The sequence below is a fragment of the Apodemus sylvaticus genome, chromosome 22, assembly GCF_947179515.1.
Source record: "Apodemus sylvaticus chromosome 22, mApoSyl1.1, whole genome shotgun sequence".
Lineage (NCBI taxonomy): Eukaryota > Metazoa > Chordata > Mammalia > Rodentia > Muridae > Apodemus > Apodemus sylvaticus.
The window spans coordinates 32,090,151-32,109,000 of NC_067493.1; the positions used below are offsets into that span (position 1 = coordinate 32,090,151).

General features: G+C 51.9%; 1 protein-coding gene across 1 annotated transcript; it reads left to right on the plus strand.

Moving 5' to 3' along the window:
* The first annotated feature begins 1,098 nt into the window (after window positions 1-1,098).
* Window positions 1,099-16,975, plus strand: Muc3a (mucin 3A, cell surface associated). Its single transcript, XM_052167633.1, has 14 exons — window positions 1,099-1,443; window positions 1,905-2,029; window positions 2,595-9,319; window positions 9,438-9,626; window positions 11,496-11,611; window positions 11,725-11,783; window positions 13,835-13,983; window positions 14,265-14,330; window positions 14,961-15,123; window positions 15,863-15,987; window positions 16,035-16,094; window positions 16,136-16,222; window positions 16,408-16,460; window positions 16,604-16,975. The coding sequence occupies exons 1-14, from the start codon at window positions 1,099-1,101 to the stop codon at window positions 16,706-16,708; spliced, it is 8,367 nt and encodes a 2,788-aa protein (XP_052023593.1). The 3' UTR covers window positions 16,709-16,975.
* The last annotated feature ends 1,875 nt before the right edge of the window (window positions 16,976-18,850 follow it).

Genomic DNA, 18,850 nt, shown 5'->3' on the forward strand with positions numbered 1-18,850 from the left:
ACAAATCATATACACATAACACATATATGTAACACACATACACAGAAAACACAAGTATATAACAGTTACGCACACAAACCCACACACATAGCACACACAACACGCACACACAAACTACATGCACATAACAGACACAAATAAACTCACATCGCATGCATACACAAAACACAAACACAAACCACATTCACATTACACACAGAGAGACTGCGCACAGATGACACACACATACCCACAGACTTCACACACATAACACCCCCACCACCAGAAAAGATGGATGACAGACAGACAGGCAGGCAGGAAGAAAAGAAAGAAAGAAAGAAAGAAAGAAAGAAAGAAAGAAAGAAAGAAAGAAAGAAAGAAAGAAAGAAAGAAAGAAAGAAAGAAAGAAGGAAAGAAGGAAGGAAGGAAGGAAGGAAGGAAAGGAAAAGAAAAGAAGGAAGGAGAGAGAGAAAGGAAGGAAGGAAAAGAAAAGAAAAGAAGGAAGGAAGGAGAGAGAAAAAAGAAAGAGAAAGAGAAAGGAGGAAAGAAAGAGAAAGAAAAAGAAGGAAAGAAAGCGAAAGAAAAAGAATTAATGAAAAGAAAAAAGAAAAGAAGGAAGAAAGGAGAGAGAAAGCAGGAAAGAAAGAAAAAGAAAGAAGGAAAAGAAAAGAAAGGAAAGAGAGAGAGAGAGAGAAAGAAGATGAAAGAGAAGGAAAGAGTGATGTGAACTTTGACACTTAGCAGCCATTAGGGCGCTGAGGGTTCCTCACCCCCATTGCCCCTGAATTCAAAAGGCCCCAGCCTGAGTTCCTCCCATAGGAGACACACACCCTGTTCTTTGTGACATGGTTGTGGAAGATGAGAAGTGACACCCCCCCCCCCAGTGATACTGACAGAGTGACTTATGAATTCACCCGTGGACTCCTCTGTTCTGCCGACACAGGAACTCCATCCGTGACCACGGCCACCTCTAGCTCGCACTTGTCTGGTGCGGAAGCAGCCAGCACGACTCCCAGCAGTACTCCGCATGCTGGGGGTGCACCTCAGTGGCTTCTCCGCCCCCACCAATCTCCTAATCCAGCTCCCGACTACAAGGAGCACACACCCAGGTCTGCTGGCATGCCCAGGAACTTTAAGCCCACTTATGAGTCATTGTCCAGCCCTCCAGTCAGTCCTGACACCGTGACAACCCTGATGTCCAAGTTTGTCATCAGGGTTGAGACCAGTCCTCCTACTGTCTTGGTCTACACGCCCACTACCGAGTGCATTCAGCCCTCTGGCCTCACAATCACCACCACGCACCCCACCACTACCTGTATCACCACGACCTATGTTCCCTTCACCAGCTCTAACACTACCACTCCCATGACTGACAGGTCAACGGCAACCATTACTGCTATAACACCTCCCACCTCTGTCCGGAAAGTGACCTCATCCCTGACCTCTGCTTCCACTGTCACCAATGTGGGTGGCACACCCACAATAACGTCCCCACCTTCTTCTTCTGTCTCAACCACATACACAGCCCAAGGTACTCTGACCCCTTCTGCCACAGGGACCACGGAGATGATTACCATGACCCCAACAGATGTCGGTACAACAGTGCCCCTCATTCCAGGGGTTACTTATCTGTCGTCTTCTCAAATTCCCACAAAAACCTCTTTAACAATCGTCACTGATAACACTGCCCCACCCAGTACCAGTTTGTTGATCACTGCAGGCATTATTACCAAACCATTTGCCACAACAGGCAATTCACTCAAACTAGAAACTCCCTCCACCCGTTCCCTGGGCTCCACCAATAAATCACCATCGATTGCTTCTGTTGCTAAGGAAACAACCAGTCATTCAGGTGAGCCATCATTGGGGGTGACAGTAATGAGCTTTGGGAGAAGCACACATAAGCCCATAAGTGACACTCCCAGAGAAACTGTCAGCACAGCATCTTCTCACACAATCACATCAACAACGCCATCCGTCAGCTTGGTGACGATTTCCGTATCCAACATGGCTACCTCAACGACTACCAGCCGTGTAACGTCACCACCAAGTACGTTTCTGCCTTCTGCTGCTTCTGATCATGACTCAGCCTTCAGAACACCCACACCTGAGACAATCTCAGTTCCCAGTCCCTCAGGTCTTGAGGGGACATCCCAAACCACAGACATACCATCTTCCCATGGCCCAGGCATCCCTACCACAGTATCAGCAGCGACCAGCCACCTGCTCACAGACACACCAGGTTTCATGGCTACAATGATGAGTCTCGGGTCAGCCCCCTATGTGACACTCACATCTGAAACCTTGTCACCTAGTAAAGATATCCAAACCCTTACAATGACAAGGCTTACCACATTGTCTGTGGGCGACACTGTTCCGTGGGGCACCATGACAGACTTCACCTCAACCCCCGAAGCTCCCAGCATGCCAGTAACACATACAAATTTCATTTCGTCTTACTCCACGACAAAGACCACTGATACAGTCCTTAACGAATCTCATCCTTCTAGTGTGCTGCCTACACTTTTAAGTACCGGAAGTGCAGGAAGCACAAGTATCCTCAATACAGGTGTTCCACGCCCATCTGCATTCTCTCCACCCATCCTCCCCGACAGCTCTGGGACCACACAGATGGACAGTGTCCCCTCAACTCCCACCATCACCCATGCAGTCCACACGACAGCTGAGTCCACCCGAGCACCCCCCAGCCTCATCACGCTCACAGCTCCCACATCTACAGAGCCTCGACCTACCTTAGCTGTGGCTGGAACAGGTCAACCTCCCTTCCCCAGCCATTCTTCCACAGTTACTGGAGACACCACACTGAATCCCACCACAGACCTTCCTACGGAATCTCCCCTGACAGAAATCACCGCGACTCCTCCGACCTCATTTTCAGTTGCCCCCACAGATGTGTGGCTTTCTGAGCGATCCAGCACGTCCTCTCCCACGAGCCCCAACGTGATGACATCATCCACAAGTAGCATTCTTTCCTCTACTCCTACCCCAGACACACAATCTGTCACCACTGGCATGATGGCCACCACCCCTTTATCTACCTCAGCGACAGTCCTCCCACCTACCCAGGCCACATCTACAGCAGTGTCTCAGGTCAATTCCCCTGGCTTTCCAAACAACACGGTTGGCTACAACACATCAGATATCACTACTCCCACAACCACCACACACACACTGATCCCTGACACCTCTGTCATACCCACCTGGACCTCTAGGGCCACCTCAGAAGCATTCAGAACGGCTATCACACACCCGGTCACCACAGCCACCCTGGTAGCTTCTCATAGCACTCCTGGCCTCCCAACCTCAGACAGTCGCTCTACTGACAGGACATCCACAGCTGCTTCCACCTCACACCCCAACAGCGCTGTTACTCGAGAAACACTCACTTCTGTACCCACATCTTCTCCTAGTGCAGGCCTCTCCACCATCACGGCCACGCATGTCCCTTCCTCATCTACAGGAAACAGTGGTTCATCTGTTGTGACACCCACCTCAACCCATGCACATCCCAGTGTGTCCGCAACCCACACCAGTATCACCCTGTCTTCCCTTCTTGTCAATAGCACAGAAATAACACGTCCGGTGGGTACAGCCTACACCACCACCCCGAGTGCAGCAGCTGCCTTTACAACCACTGGAAACACCCAACCACATTCTCTTCCTGTCAGCATTCCTGTCCTCACACTCTCCACATCCACGGCTGATGTCTGTTTTGGGAACACACAGACAGGAAGTACGGCGCTGAGCAAGCCCCAAACCCTGCACACAACAGAATCTACCCCAACACCTACAAGCACCGCATCCGCAGAGCTTCTTTTAACTACTGCCACCCTGCTTCCTGCGACAGACCTCCCTCCAGTGTCTCTCCTGACGGAAATCGCAGCCACGTCCCAGATCATGTCTCCAGTCACACCCTCAGATCCAGCGGTGAGCACCAAGGTGGTGACTTCACCCGCCGCTCTGTCCTCTGTGTCTGTCTCAAGCACGCAGCCACTCACCACAGACGTCACACACACTGCCCCATTATCCACCTTGGAGTCGGCATTCCCGACTTCCAGAGCCTTAGCTACGGGTACATCTCAGTCCACAGACTTCAGCTCTTTAACCAATGCCGTGACGGCGTTGACGTCAGAGATGTCCTCTCCTTCCTCCTTCACAGACACAATGGCCCCTGACAGTTCTCTCATGCCCACCTGGCCTTCACTACCCACCTCAGAAGCAGCCAGGACATCTACTACACATTTGGTCACCACGGTCACCCAGACCTCATCTCTCATCACTTCCAGCTCCACAACCTCCAACATCCACTCCACAGATAGGATCTCCTCACCTCCTAGCACTTCTGTGAGGGACACAGTTACAACTGTACCCATAGCTTCACCTACCACAGATGTCTCTACCATTCCAACTACAGCTCTCAACACTGTCCCGCTGGTCACAACAGACATCCCCCCAACCCATGAGGGTTCTGTCACCTCAACATCTCATACCACACTCCTCCCATTTCTTTCAAGCCCCCAGAACTTGGAAACAAAACCATTTATCACTTCAGTGCGTACCACACCCAGTAGGACAGCTACGCCCTCAGGCATGGGGAAACACCCAAGTCCATTTGCCACAAGCCTTCCGGTCACACCTGCATCTTCCTTGTCCCTCTCTGCTGGCAGGACTGGAACCAGCCAGACAGGAGGTGGACCCTCAGCTCCAACCTTCCCCCATTTTCTGGACACAACAGTTGACTCCACCGCAACACCCGTGACCACCAACACGTTCACGACAGCCACATCCACAGAACCACCCTCTGCTACCACCTCAGTGACTAGAACCTTCTTCACCACCATTATGACACCCACTAGAAAAGCCACAGCGACTTCCACTACAGACACTCCCACCAGGTCGCCGGTGTCAGAAGTGACAACCTCAACCCCCAGTAGCGCTTCACTTAGCTCATTAGTTACGCTGACTTCCGGGATACTCACGACATCCACCTCACCGACCGCTCCCGTGTTGCTTTCACACACAAGTAGGATCCCATCCTCGACACCTGTCCCAAACTCACACCCAGTCACTGCAGACAACACACACACTCTGCCGTTATCGACCTCGGTGACAGCACTCCCAACTCCCAAGGCGACATCTCTAACCACCCCTCTAGTCTCTTTCCTCAGCTCTCCAACTAAGTCAGTCACAAAGCCCGAACTTCATCTCACGTCTCCTACCTACACCACTCACGCCACCGACGCCTCCTCAACTGCCGGGCCCTCTCAGCTCACTACTGCGACAGGCAAGACTGCTACCACACACTCGGCTACCCTGACCCCCTCCCTCAGACCTTCCACCCTGACAGACTTAGGGAGCTTCTTGACTGACAGCACCTCTGCAGTCTCCTCCTTCCCGAGTATACACCTCCACACCGCCACAGTCACATCTCTCATGCCCACACCCATCAATGCTGAGCCACTGGTTACTACGACAGGAGGGACTCACACCCTCCCAGTCTCCAGCGCCCTACCAGCCCACAGCGCTCCCAGATTTCCTTCCTCCATCCTCCCAAGCACAGAAGCACTTGTTAGCACACAGCACACCACGCCCACCAGCACAGATAATCCCTCAAGTACAGGAAGCCCCACGAGTCTGCGTGCTACAAGGACTCCAGCCACGTCTGTATTCTCCTTCTCCATTTCTGCCAGCAGTGCTGGGGTCACACCGACGGGCGGTTGGCCGTCAGCTCCTGTCACCAACCATACACTCGGCACTACAGTTGAGCTTACCCCAACGCTCAGGGCCACCACCACACTCACATCCCCCATGGAATCATCTTCTCCCATTACAAGTCAGCAACCCTCCTCTAGCGCTGCTGTAACATCTACAGGAAAAACCACACTAAAGCCCACCACAGACCTTCTTACAGAATCTCTAAAGACTGAAGGAACTGGAACTCCCATGGACACATCTTCAGTCACCCCCACTGAGACTCTGGCTTCTAGCACACCCAGCCCTTCTTCTCTAGTGACCAGCAGTGTGTTCACCTCCACGACAAACAGGGTTCTGCCCTCTGTGTCTGGCTCAAGCACAAAGCCAGTCACAGCTGACACCACACACAGCACCCCATTATCTGCCTTGGAGACCACGCTCCCAGTGACACACGCCATATCTGAAGCTACATCTCTGGTGTCTTTCTCCAGCTCTGTTACCCCTTCCCCTTCCCACGTCACCTCTCCTACCTCCATCTTAGCCACAAGGACCCCAGGCACCACTGCCACACCCACCTGGCCCTCCTTGTTCACTTCAGAAACCAGCCACGCTGTCACCACACGGATGGTCCCCATGGCCACCCTGCCTCTCTCTCACAGCACGCCTCCTGCCACTTTAGGGGCCACGGAGACCCTCACACCCACAATTCCCTCTTCACCTAGCTCAGGCCTGCCCACCGTGACAGACACAGCTCTGGCCTCCTCATCCATGGACAGCGCGGAGTCTTTGACCACAGAGTCACACACTGCAACACACACAGTTCCCAGCCTGTCACCAACTAACCTCATCCCATTTAACCCCACCAGCAGGGACACCGACACTCCCCTTGTCTACACGTCCCACACCACCATTTCCTCCCCGATGGGAAACTCTCCAGTTCAGCCCCTGAGCACAAGCGTTCCAGTTACTCACACATTCTCCTCAGCCATGGCGGACAACAGTCCTCGGACCACACTGAGAGAAAATGAGCCTTCAGCTCCAACACTTCTGCACACAGTGTACACAACTGCTGTCTCCACACCACCACCCACGACCACGGACACCCTCACAGAACCCTTGTCTCCCGAGCTGAGTCCTCCTATGGCAGTGAGTGGAACAGGTCAGTCCCCCTCCCCCAGCTCAGATACAACATCCTCTGGGAAAGCCACACTGACACCCAATATAGACCTTCCGACAGAGTCTCCCGGGACAGAGAGACTCCCAGCCCCACCAACCACGTCTTCAGTCACCCCCACTGAGACTCTGGCTTCTGGCACACCCAGCCCTTCTTCTCTAGTGACCAGCAGTGTGTTGACCTCCACAACAAAGGGAGTTCTGCCCTCTGTGTCTGGCTCAAGTACAAACCTAGTCGCAGCTGACACCACACACAGCACCCCGTTATCTGCCTTGGAGCCCACGCTCCCAGTGACACATGCCATATCTGAAGCTACATCTCTGGTGTCTTTCTCCAGCTCTGTTACCCCTTCCCCTTCCCATGTCACCTCTCCTACCTCCATCTTAGCCACAAGGACCCCAGGCACCACTGCCACACCCACCTGGCCCTCCCTGCTCACTTTAGAAACAAGCCACGCTGTCACCACACAGATGGTCCCCATGGCCACCCTGCCTCTCTCTCACAGCACGCCTCCTGCCACTTTAGGGGCCACAGAGACCCTCACACCCACAATTCCCTCTTCACCTAGCTCAGGCCTGCCCGCCGTGACAGACACAGCTCTGGCCTCCTCATCCATGGGCAGCACCACAATGTCACTCATGACAGACACAGCTGTGACTTCCCCGATCACGTCCTCGGTCACCACTCACATGGGCCCACTCACACATGACAGATCCACGAGTCTCTCCCACAGCAGCTCCAATGTTTTGACCTCAGGCACAAGTCCAGCTCCGCCCTTCCTTGGTTCTACCACATACTCTATGGCGGACAGCACTTCAGTCTCTGCCACTGACACATCGACCCTCCCAACCTTCCTGACACCAACCCAGCCATCTCCACTCATCTCAGGCACCACTACGACTGTCACTCCACACTTGTATACCACAGCCACCTCCACTCCCTCCACAAGCTTTTCTTCCTCTTCCAATTCTACCCAATCCCCTGACAGCACAACTGCAACTACCACCCCATCACATCCTACAACCTCTGGTCGCCTGGAGACACTGACATCTCTAACGTCGTCTCTGCCTAGTGAAGGAATCCCTGCCACTTTCAATACAGGTTTCTCCTCATCCACAGGCAACAGTGCTGCATCTGCCATGACTGCTACCACCTCAACCTATACACGTTCTAGTATATTACCAACCTACACCAGTATCATCCCACCATCCTCCATCACCCAGAACACAGGGATTTCCCATCTCAGCACCGCCCATTCCATTGCCCCCATTGTGACAACTGCTGTCACAGTTACTAGGGACACCCTACTGGGTTCTCTTGGGACGGGTATGCCAGCTTCACCCGAAATCCCACTGTCAAAGTCAACTTCTATCTCTTCTGTTCCCACTAGTGCTTCTCCTACAAGTCCCGATCACTCCTTCTCTTCTTTCTATACTCAGAGTCCATCACCAAACTTCAGTCCTACCTTGTCAGCATCCCACGCCCTCAGTACAACCACTGCTCCATCTACTCTTAAGACTCTCATGTCAACCCCGACTTCGGTAACTACACTTACTTCATCAGGTGAACCCCAAACAGATTCCCTCCCCTCAGGAAGCACTTCCACAAATGCACTGGTGACTGCTTTTGCTACCTTGATCTCCTCGACACCCACAGTGATAATGTCCGCTTCTCAGTCTCTCCCTACTAGGAGACCAATGCTCACTACTACCATTAAGCCCCCTTCTCCCTCCTCCCTGAGCTCCAGTACAGCAGCTCCAATCTCTCCTTTCTCTTCTATAGTGACATCCTATCTTCCTTCCTCAACCACCAGTACTTCTCCAACCACCTCACCGCTGTCCACAGCTCATACCAAGTCAACCCCTTTCTCTTACGTCTCTCTTCCTTCTACTACACCCTGCCCAGAAACCATCACCATCACCATAGTCCCCAGCTCTCCCTCGACTTCATGTGTTGACATCAATCCCAATACTGGAGCGACACCTGCTCCCATCACCCCATTCTCCGTCATTCCCTCTGCCACCAACATGGTTACCTCTCCCGGTTCTATCAGTGAAAGCACTTTTCTCCCTACACATTTGGATACCTCTTCCATGACACCAGAAACAGAGCCTTCAGACACCATCACTGATGCTCCTAGCTCAACAGACACTAGGACAATAGTTACAGACACGGTTTTCAGGAGCACCTCAGTGTCCACCAGGAACAACAGGTTAAGTGCCACCTCTATCACCACCCCAAATATGCCTGGCTCCATCAATGTCCCCTCAACCCTGAAACCAAGCAACAGCTTTCCAACTACCACAACTTCAAGCAAGGTGATATACCCTGTTCTGTCGACCACAAAGACACCAAGGACAACAGTGGCCACCACCCTTACATCACCACAATCAAGATCAACTTCAACCTCTACTCAGATGACTACAGCAGCGAGCTTGACCACGACCCCAGGTTGGACCTCTTGTCTTCCATATAGTTTCTTTCACGATATTTTCCTTCTTGACTAAGTTCTGTGTCACTAAGGTCAGGTGACCTTGTTAGACTTCTCATTTTTACCTCTGCTTCCCAGGTGTGTGTGACAATGGTGGCACCTGGGAGCAGGGCAGGTGCATTTGCCCTCCTGGTTTCTCTGGAGACCGCTGCCAAGATCTGAGTAACAGATGCCAGAATGAGGGTTCATGGGATGGTGTCAGGTGTGTCTGCCCCAGCACCTTCCATGGGTCCCTCTGTGAGTTTCCAGTGGAGCAGTTCGACATAGGTGAGTGGTCAGAGCCACAGGCTCTGGTCTTCCTCCTTACAGAAGGCCCGAGTGCTCCACTCCCCTCTCTTCATCTGTTACTGACGGTATCTCACACCCCCTCTTCACCATTCACCTCCAGATGCCTTCAGTGAGCTCTTCTCTGAACCTTGCTAATTCTCAATGGCTGCCTTACTGAATGGCCTCAGAGGTAGCAGCTGTAATACAGTTCTGTGGATTATAAGTCTCTTATTGGTTGCTTCTTCCATTGCCGTGCTCAAATCTCTGACAACAGCATTGGTTTTTGTTGTTGTTGTTGTTAGTTTGTTTGCTTGTTTTTGTCTTTGAAATAGATTTTTGTTTTGTTCCTCCGACTAACCTGGAACTCACTCTATACATCAGGTTGGCTTAGAACTCACAGAGATCTCCCTGACTCTCTCTTCAGAGCTGAGATCACAGGCATGCACCATCATGAATGGAAATACACACAACTTAAGGGAGAAAGGGTTGATTGTGGCTCACGGTCTGATGGCGCACAGTCCATCATGGCGGCGCGGTGGTGGTGAGGGAAGACACGGCAGCAGGAGCATGACACATCTGGTCACACTGTATCCATAGTCAGGAAGCCGGGGGTGGGGGGATGGGGGTGGTGGGGATACTGGTACTCAGCTCTTCTTTTTTCTCAGTCCAGGAGTCCAGAATTTGGAATAGTGCCACCACATTTGAAATGTGTCTTCCCACCTCAGTTATTCAACCTAGACGCTCCCTCACAAATGTGCCCAGAGGGTTGGTTGTCTCCTAGCTGACTTAGAGTGTGCCAATCTGACCGTGGCACTTAACCATGACAAAGTCAAACACGGGCAGTGTATGCTGCACACTCTTTGAATCCCAGCGGATCTCTGTGAATCCAAAACTTGTGTGGTCTAAATATCGAGTTCTAGGCCACTCAGGGCTATATGGTGAGATCCTGACTTTAAAACAAAAGCAAACCCCAAAATTCTAAACAAAACAAATTAGTAAAGATTTATTTTTATTATTTTTTATGTTATGTGTATGTCTGTGAACATGAATGCAGGTGACAGAGGCCAGAGGTATTAGAGTCCCCTGACCTGGAGTTACGGGCAGTTGTGAGCTGCCTGATATGAGAGCTAGGAATTGAACTTGGGTTCTGTGGAAGAGAAACATACGCCCTTAACCACTGAGCAACTTCTCCAGTTCTTAAAGTAGATCGAACTATCACTCTTTTTTTGTTTTTTTGTTTTGTTGTTGTTTTTTTTTTTTTTCTGAGACAGGGTTTCTTTGTAAAGGCCTGGCTGTCCTGGAACTCACTCTGTAGACCAGGCTGGCCTTGAACTCAGAAATCCGCCTGCCTCTGCCTCCCAGAGTGCTGGGATTACAGGCGTGTGCCACCACCGCCCGGCTGAACTATCACTCTTAACTTACCTGCATCCTGGCAGATTATTTGTGTCATGCTTCCTTATCAAATGACATATTCATGTGGTCTTTTGGGGGATTAAGGCAGAAATCTCTCTAGGAACTATTATTCTGCCTGCTCATGGGCAGGGGAGGGACTGGAGGGGTTACAGACCAATCCCTGTGAACTTGGCCTTCTTTCTTTCACCTCTGATAAAAATATACCAGAATTAATTGATTTACTCTTTCTACTGGTAACAGCCCAGGAACTCCCTGGGGCATTAAAAGCAAGAGCTCTACCACTGAGCCACGGCCCCCAGCTATCATTCCAGATTTCTTTCCTTTCCTGGTATTCTTCAGTTAAGTCTTCAGATATAATAGACAAAGAAGAGAATCCTGTGGGTGAGAGAGCTGTGGTGGTGATGGCAGACAAGGGCAGATGAGGAAGTATTCAGAACTAGGTCTTCCATGATACAGACACAGTGGAGACTGAAGTGGGCATGGAGGTTTCTGTGGAGCAGGAGTTCTCTCCGGACCTCGAAGACAACACTTCCAAGGCCTACAGAGACTTCAGCAGTGCCTTCCAGGGTGAGGTGAGCAGAGAGGAGGGAATTTAGCAATCCTCTGCTGGGTCTGGCCATGGCCCTAGGTACCCTCAGGTCTATAGGTTCAGACATAATCCCAGACATCTTTGGCATCATTTCAGATGCGGAAGATTTACCAGACTGTTCAAGGCTTCCAGGGTGTGGAAATCCTGTCCTTGAGGTAAGAGACCCTTCAGGGGCTGAGGAGACACTGTGGGGTAGATGGGTGGGTGGGAGGGAGGCTGAAGAACCCTCTTCTCCCTCCAAGGGAGTTCCTTGGGGGGGACTTTCACAGTGTTTTCAGGGCTTATTTCTTTGCGTGGGCAACAGCACTCCTTAAAGAACAGCTGCCTAGGGGCTGCTGAGATGGGGCTGTTGACTTAGTCTTTCTTTGGCTGGTACCAGTTTTGTTTATCAGAAGGAAGGGGGAAGGAGAGGGATGGGAGAGAGAGAGAGAGACAGACAGAGAGAGATAGGGATATGTGTGTGTATATGTGTGTACACAGATATATGTATGGAGAGAGATAGGGATATATATGCATATACACACACATATATGGAAATATACAATATTTATTGTTATTTTATGTATATGGATGCTTGCTGGCATTTTTGTCTGTGTACCACTTATGTGTGGGGTCACAGAGGGTGTCAGATCCCCTGGGACTGGAGTTACAGATAGTTGTGAACCACCATGTGGGAGCTGGGAACAGAACTCAGGTTCTCTGGATAAGCCAGCACCCCTAACCACTGAGCCATCTGTCCAGTCGCTACTTCGGTGACGTCTCAGTACAACAGGAAGAGCATAGTCCTTATTCTTTCCCTGCTTCCCAGGCTGAGCATCCTCTTCCAGAAGGTGCAGGTGGGACTAGAGAAAGCGCTTAGTCAGGAAGGTGTTTGTCCCGAAGGTGTAAGGACCCCAAGCTCAGATTCCCAGAAACCATGTCAAAAGCTGGGCTTGGGGCTTGGGAGATGGGTTTCTGGGCAGCCGTGAAGACATGAGTTCAAATTCCAGCACTAATGCAGGAACCAGGGCATGGGCAGGCGTGCCTGTAACAACAGGGATGTAGGAGGCAGGGCGGGAGGATTGCTGGGGATCTGCCAGCTGCTGTCCTAGCTCAAGAATCAATTGATAGACCTCATCTCAAGGGAATAAGACAGAGAGTAGTGGGTGTGGCACCACATGTCATCCTTTGGCCTCTGTAGTGCCAAGCACCCTACACATGTACATACACTACAGACACACAGGCAGAAGATGATGATGGTGGTGGTGGTGGTGACACACGCATCCCTGGAAGCTCACAGGCCCTACATGGACTATGTTGTGACATTCTAGGCCAAGAAGAGACTCTATGTCAAAAAACAAGACAAAACAAAACAAAACAAAACATAAGACAAACAAGCAAATGAATAGTGGAAGACACCTGAGAATCAATGCTCAAGGTTGTCCCTGACACGCACAGTGTCCTTGCATACTAATGCACACACATACATGTGCAGCACACACACCACATATACACATACATGTACAGCACACACAATGCATATACACATACACACATACATGTGCAGCACACACACCACACACATACACATACATATGCAGCACACACAATGCACACACACATACATGTGTAGCACAGACATACATGTACAGCATACATACCACACAATACACATACATGTGCAACACACACAATGCACACTCACATACACACATACATGTGTAGCACACACCACACACATACACATACATGTGCAGCACACACAATGCACACACATACATGTGCAGCACACACACCACATACACACATACATGTGCAGCACACACAATGCACACTCACATACACACATGCATATGCAGTGCACACACATACATGTGCAGCACACACACCACACACATACACATACATGTGCAGCACACACAATGCACACACATACATGCATAGCACACACATACATGTTCAGCACACATACTACATACATACATACATGTGCAGCACACACAATGCACACACACATACACACATACATGTGCAGCACACACAGCACACACATACATGTGCAGCACACACATACATGTGCAGCACACACACACACAGAACATGGCATTTCACGTCAAAATCCGGGTCCCCTCCTTTATTCCCTGGACTGGAATAGCCCCAGACCTGCGGCTGGTCCTAGAGGTGTCCCCGAGACGCCCTGTGGCCTCTGACGCCCTTGGCCCCTCAGGAGGGGCAGCGTCGTGGTCGACTACCGGGTCCTGCTGAGGCTGCCCTTCAGCCCCCAGCTGAAAAGCGACTTTGAGAAGGTGAAGACAGCATTGAAGGAGGAACTGCAGAGCGCCAGTCAAGATGGCGGCAACTGTCAGGACAAGCAGAGTGAGCTAAAGGCCGTGGGAGTGGGCAGGGGACAGGGTCACTGCTGTCTCTCTGGTTTTTCCCAGCTCGGTCAGGGAACCTCTGGGCGCCCTGATGTTCATGGCTCGGTCCATGCTCTGCTGGGTCAAAGGTGGGGCTTGGGAGGGTCCCTCGGGGATGCTTACTCACTGGGGAGGGGAGCGATCACGGCACACGTTCCTTGTGGTGCCTCCCCATTCTGAGGCCACCAAGAGAGCCCTCTCTTCCCCTCCCATACCTGTGCGTTGTCCTTCCCCCAGCAGCGCTGTGTTTTAAGTCTGACTCCATCAAGGTGAACAATCACACCGAGAAAGAGCTGACCCCAGAAGGTGAGGATAGAGGAAATGGCTGAGTGGCCGTGGGTGGCCGTGAACTTCCAGACCGAGCAACCCTGGAGAAGCCATTAGTGTGGGTGGATGGTACCTTCCTGCCCCAACCCCCACCCCGTCTTATTTTTCATTTTCATTTTGTTTTGTTTTGTGTGAGTGCAGGAATGAGTGTGTGTATGCGTGTACGTGTGTGTGTGCGTACATGCGTGCGTGTGCATGTGTGTGTGCGTGCGCGCGCGCGTGCGTGCGTATGTGTGCATGTGTGCGTGTGCATGCATGTGTGTGTGCATGGTATGCATGCGACGGTAAGACGATAACTTGTGGGAGTCAGTTCTCTCCTTTCACTTTGTGGGTTCAGGCTTAGAGAGAGAGAGAGACAGACAGAGAGAGAAAGAGAGAGACAGAGAGAGAACTACACCCAGCACCTACAAGCAAGACCAGGGCCAGGGTTCCTTCCCCCTCTAATCTCAGCCAGCGTGTTTCCCAGCCCCCCCCCCCCACACACACACCTTGGAAAAGCCTGCCCTCCCTCGCGCCCCTCCCACGCCTTACTTCCCTTCACTAAAACCAGGTTCTGAGAAGCTAGAACGCAGCCCCTGTGTCTGTCCTCTCTCCTGTCTCTCTCCCCAGCCATCTGTCACCGAACTGCCCCCGAGGGCTATGAGGAACACTACTTTCCTTTGGTGGAGCCGAGCAGGCTCCGCTGCGTCACCAATTGCACACCTGGAGTGAATGGCACCATCGACTGCAACCAGGGACAGTGCTTTCTGCAGAAGAGTGGTCCAACCTGTCGGTGAGGTCCCGCCCCATGCCACAGGCCACGCCCACTCACCCAGTGCCACGCCCACCACCTCCCAGCACCTCCCGGAGGAGTCCCGCCCACTGCCCCAGGGTGGAGATAACCCACAGCCCCCTGACCCTTTCTTCTTTCTCTTATTTATTTATTTATTTATTTATTTATTTATTTATTATTTTCAAATGTTTTAATTTTGAAAATTACCTTTTGGTTATGTGTCTTGTGTGCACGTGGGAGTGTGACACCGTGACCATGTCAGGGTGATAACTTCATTGGACTTACTTACCCTTCAACCCTTCACCTTTCTGTGGCCCCCAGGGAGTGAAGCCAGGTTGCCTCACCAGGCCTGAGCAGCAAGCTCCCTTGACCCCCCCAGCCATATTGCTTGCCCTTTTCCTCCCTCCCGCCCTCCCTCCCTCCTCCCTCCCTCTCTCCCTCTCCACTGCCTTTCCCGACTCTTTTTAGGTTTTATGTGATCCAGGTTGGCCTCAATCTTTTAACTTGGTAGTGAAGTCTGGCTTTCAATTCCTGATGCCTGTCTTCACCCTGCCCCCCAACAGTTCTAGAACTACAAATATGAACCACCACACGCCACTGTCCCTCCTGAAGACCCTGCCCTAGACAGACCAGATTCTCCATGGTCCTGGCCACTTGCTCTACGATGGTGGACCCCAGCCTGTGTGGCCCTGCCTACAGGCGTGTGACCTGTCTCAACACTGACTCTTTCTCTCTCCAGTTGCTTTTCCACAGACACATACTGGGTCTCAGGCCCACGCTGTGAGGTGGCGGTTGATTGGAGGGTGTTGGTTGGAGGCCTGGTGGGGGCCGCCACTGTGCTGCTGCTGTTACTGGTGGCTTTAGGTATCTGGGTGGCACATTCTCGGGGAAGAGACAAGGACCACCGCCAGGCCTCAGGCAGGTGAGTCAGAGGGCCGGAGGGTGGTCAGGGGTCCCCAGACACCGCAGTTTTGCCCAATTCCGTAACCTTCTGAGCCGCCACCTAGGTCCCGGACCCAGGACAGGAAATGGTTTGAGATCTGGGATGAAGACTCTGCGGGGACTTTTTCCAACAGGGGTTTCCAGGAGGCCCTGACAGGTACGTCTTGACACCGGGGACAGGGCTTGCCCTGGGCTGTACCGCAGTCTGAGGAGGGTCCATTGATCCCCTTAGCCAGCCCAGACATTTGTCTGGTGCCCGAGAGTGCCTGTCATCCCCAGACCATCCCTGGGTCACGTGGTCTGTTTCCTCAGCTCTACTGCTCTCTGTTCTTTTCTTTGCAGCCACTAATGAAAACTTCCGTGTTGCCTTAGAGAAGGTGGATACCAACGTGATGGTGAGGTCACCGTGGAGGGTTACTAAGCAACCCTCCCAAATTTGAACCCTTGGCTCCTTCTCTGCCTGGGCTGGGAGCAGGCAGTGGCTTTTCTCAGCTGGTTCTCCGAGCAATCTCCACTCTCAATGTCCATTCTGTGGCAGGTTCACATCCAAAGACCTGAGGTGACGTCATCACCATCGCCATCATTGTCATCATCACCGTCACCATCACCACCACCATCACCATCACCACCACCATCATCCTGAACCCTTCCTGGGTCTCTTCTGTGCTCCTCCACCCTGCCCGGGGCTGGAGGAATGAGGCCATTGTGCAAGAACTGGTTCCAGTACCCAAACAGCCCAGGCTCCCAGTGTTCTTAGTGGGAGGGGCGTCCTGTTTCCTTGACTTACCGTCTTCCTCTTTGTTTGGCTGAAGCCCACTTGGAGAACATGTATCTATGCTTTTCACTCTAGTACGGTGGGCAAGGCAGTCTTGATCTCCTGCCTCAGTCTCCTCATCTGTGAAATGGGTGCGATGCATTTATACCCTCACCCTAAAACTTAGCACATGTCTTACTTCACATGTCTTTGGCTGATTTTTGCGGGGAGAGGGGCAGGACTGATACATTCTCCCGTAGCTTTTCCCTCTCCCACCCCGACTCTACCACCTCGCCGTCTCAGGTCTCCATTGTTCCTTTGAGACAGAGTTTATTGCGGTTCTGGGGATCGAACCTAGGATCCTGTGCATGCTAAGCAAGAGCTCTACACCTCCCCCCCCCCCCCCCCCGCCATTGGCTCTTTCAGATTTGTTCTCTGTCGCCATCCTGATGAGGCTTACCCTTCATCTTGCACCTATAGATAGCGTGAAACTGCTCCTGAGGGCAGTGTGAAACAAGTCACAGCTCCGCCTCTCTCCTCACAGCTCCTCACTGTGGCCCTTGCTCTCACAGCCTAAAGTGTTGATTTTTATGCCAATCTCCCCCCTCATCCCTGTTCCTCTCCCAGTTGACAGGCCAGCCTTGAACTCTCTAAGTAGCTAAGCACGACCTTGATTCCTTGCCTCTATCCTGGTACCTATAGACCTGCTCCCTCTGCCATCCCAGTGGCTAACACCAAATCCCCCGCATTCCCACACCTCCCTGTTCCTAGGCCCTCATGGGTATCACGGGCCCCAGCTAATGCTTCCCAAGCCCCTACTTCCCCACCCTGAGGCTCCAGTCTCTTCTCTCCACCCTTGACGATTGCGAATCCCACGCAGGGAGTGGGTATGGGTTTATCCGAGGAGGGACCACGAGTCTGTCTCCTTATTTCCTCTCCACTCCCGGTCTGCACCACCTCTTCTGTGTTGATGTCTCTTCCTTTACCCCCTAGCATCACTCGGTCACTGGTGTGATCTCTGAGCTTGGAACCCTCATTCCCCTTTGCCAGGACAGATCTGGGGACAGGAAGTCAGCGAGTGTCTAGTTCCTCCATAGAAATCCAATAAATACATGGACTGTAAACAAAACTGCTCTCTCCGTGTGTCCTTCCTCTCCCCAGTGGTCTCCATCTTTGTGGGATGGAAGAGGGCTTGGTAGCATCCTTTTCTCCCAGGGAGGAAGGCCAGCATCTCTCAGGGCCACGGCTGTACCGAGATCTTACGAAGGGGATGAGTTTCTCTGATTTGTGGGGTGGGATGGGGTACAAAGGAATCTGTCCATCCGCAGTGAATGCAACGAGCTCCCTGAGTTTTACAATCCTACCCTCTCTTGCCTTGGCCATAGAAGCTTAGAGCTGGAAATAGCTAGAAGACATTGGACCACTGGAGCTGGGTCAGGGAGGAAACGAGGTTGATTATTTTATTACATTTATTTAACACGTGTGTGTGTGTGTGTGTGTGTGTGTGTGTGTGTAGCTCAGAAGACAACTTGTGGGATTTATTCTCTTCTTCTGCCGTGTGGTTTCTGGGACTTGAACTCGGGTCCTCAGACTTGACGACAGGTGCGTTTACTTGCCTGTCAGTAAAGCCTTAGCCCCTTCCTGATTCCATGGTGAAGACTAGCCAGTGTTCTTGCCCGGGACAGGGACAGGGATGGGGACAGGATGGCGACAGGGACAGGGAGTAGTAATCTAATCCAGTAGCTATTTGGGTGAAGGGTTAGGAGAAGTCCCTCGGACTTTGCCTGTGTTTTGGGAAGAGACTAGGTTTCTCTCATCTCTGACTCTGGTCAGGAGTGAAAAGCCATAAAAATCTTAGGTGTAAATGTCATCCCCACCCCTCAGGAAAGCAATGGAAAGGGGGCAGCTCTGGGGTAGGAGAGGGAGGCACAATGGAGAAAGAAGACTGGGGAAAATGTGACTGGACACTGAGGAAGGTTCTCTTTCATCTAGCCCGACTTCTTAGCGATCGTCCCTCCCAGGGGTCCACGC

Bases quoted from the DNA above. Each gene is read 5' to 3' on its own strand.
- Muc3a (XM_052167633.1), top strand. From the start codon at position 1,099: ATGCCCAGGAACTTTAAGCCCACTTATGAGTCATTGTCCAGCCCTCCA. The intron at 9,320-9,437 runs GTTGGACCTCTT...TCTGCTTCCCAG, and splicing joins GAGCTTGACCACGACCCCAG to GTGTGTGTGACAATGGTGGC. The intron at 15,124-15,862 runs GTGAGGTCCCGC...TTCTCTCTCCAG, and splicing joins AAGAGTGGTCCAACCTGTCG to TTGCTTTTCCACAGACACAT.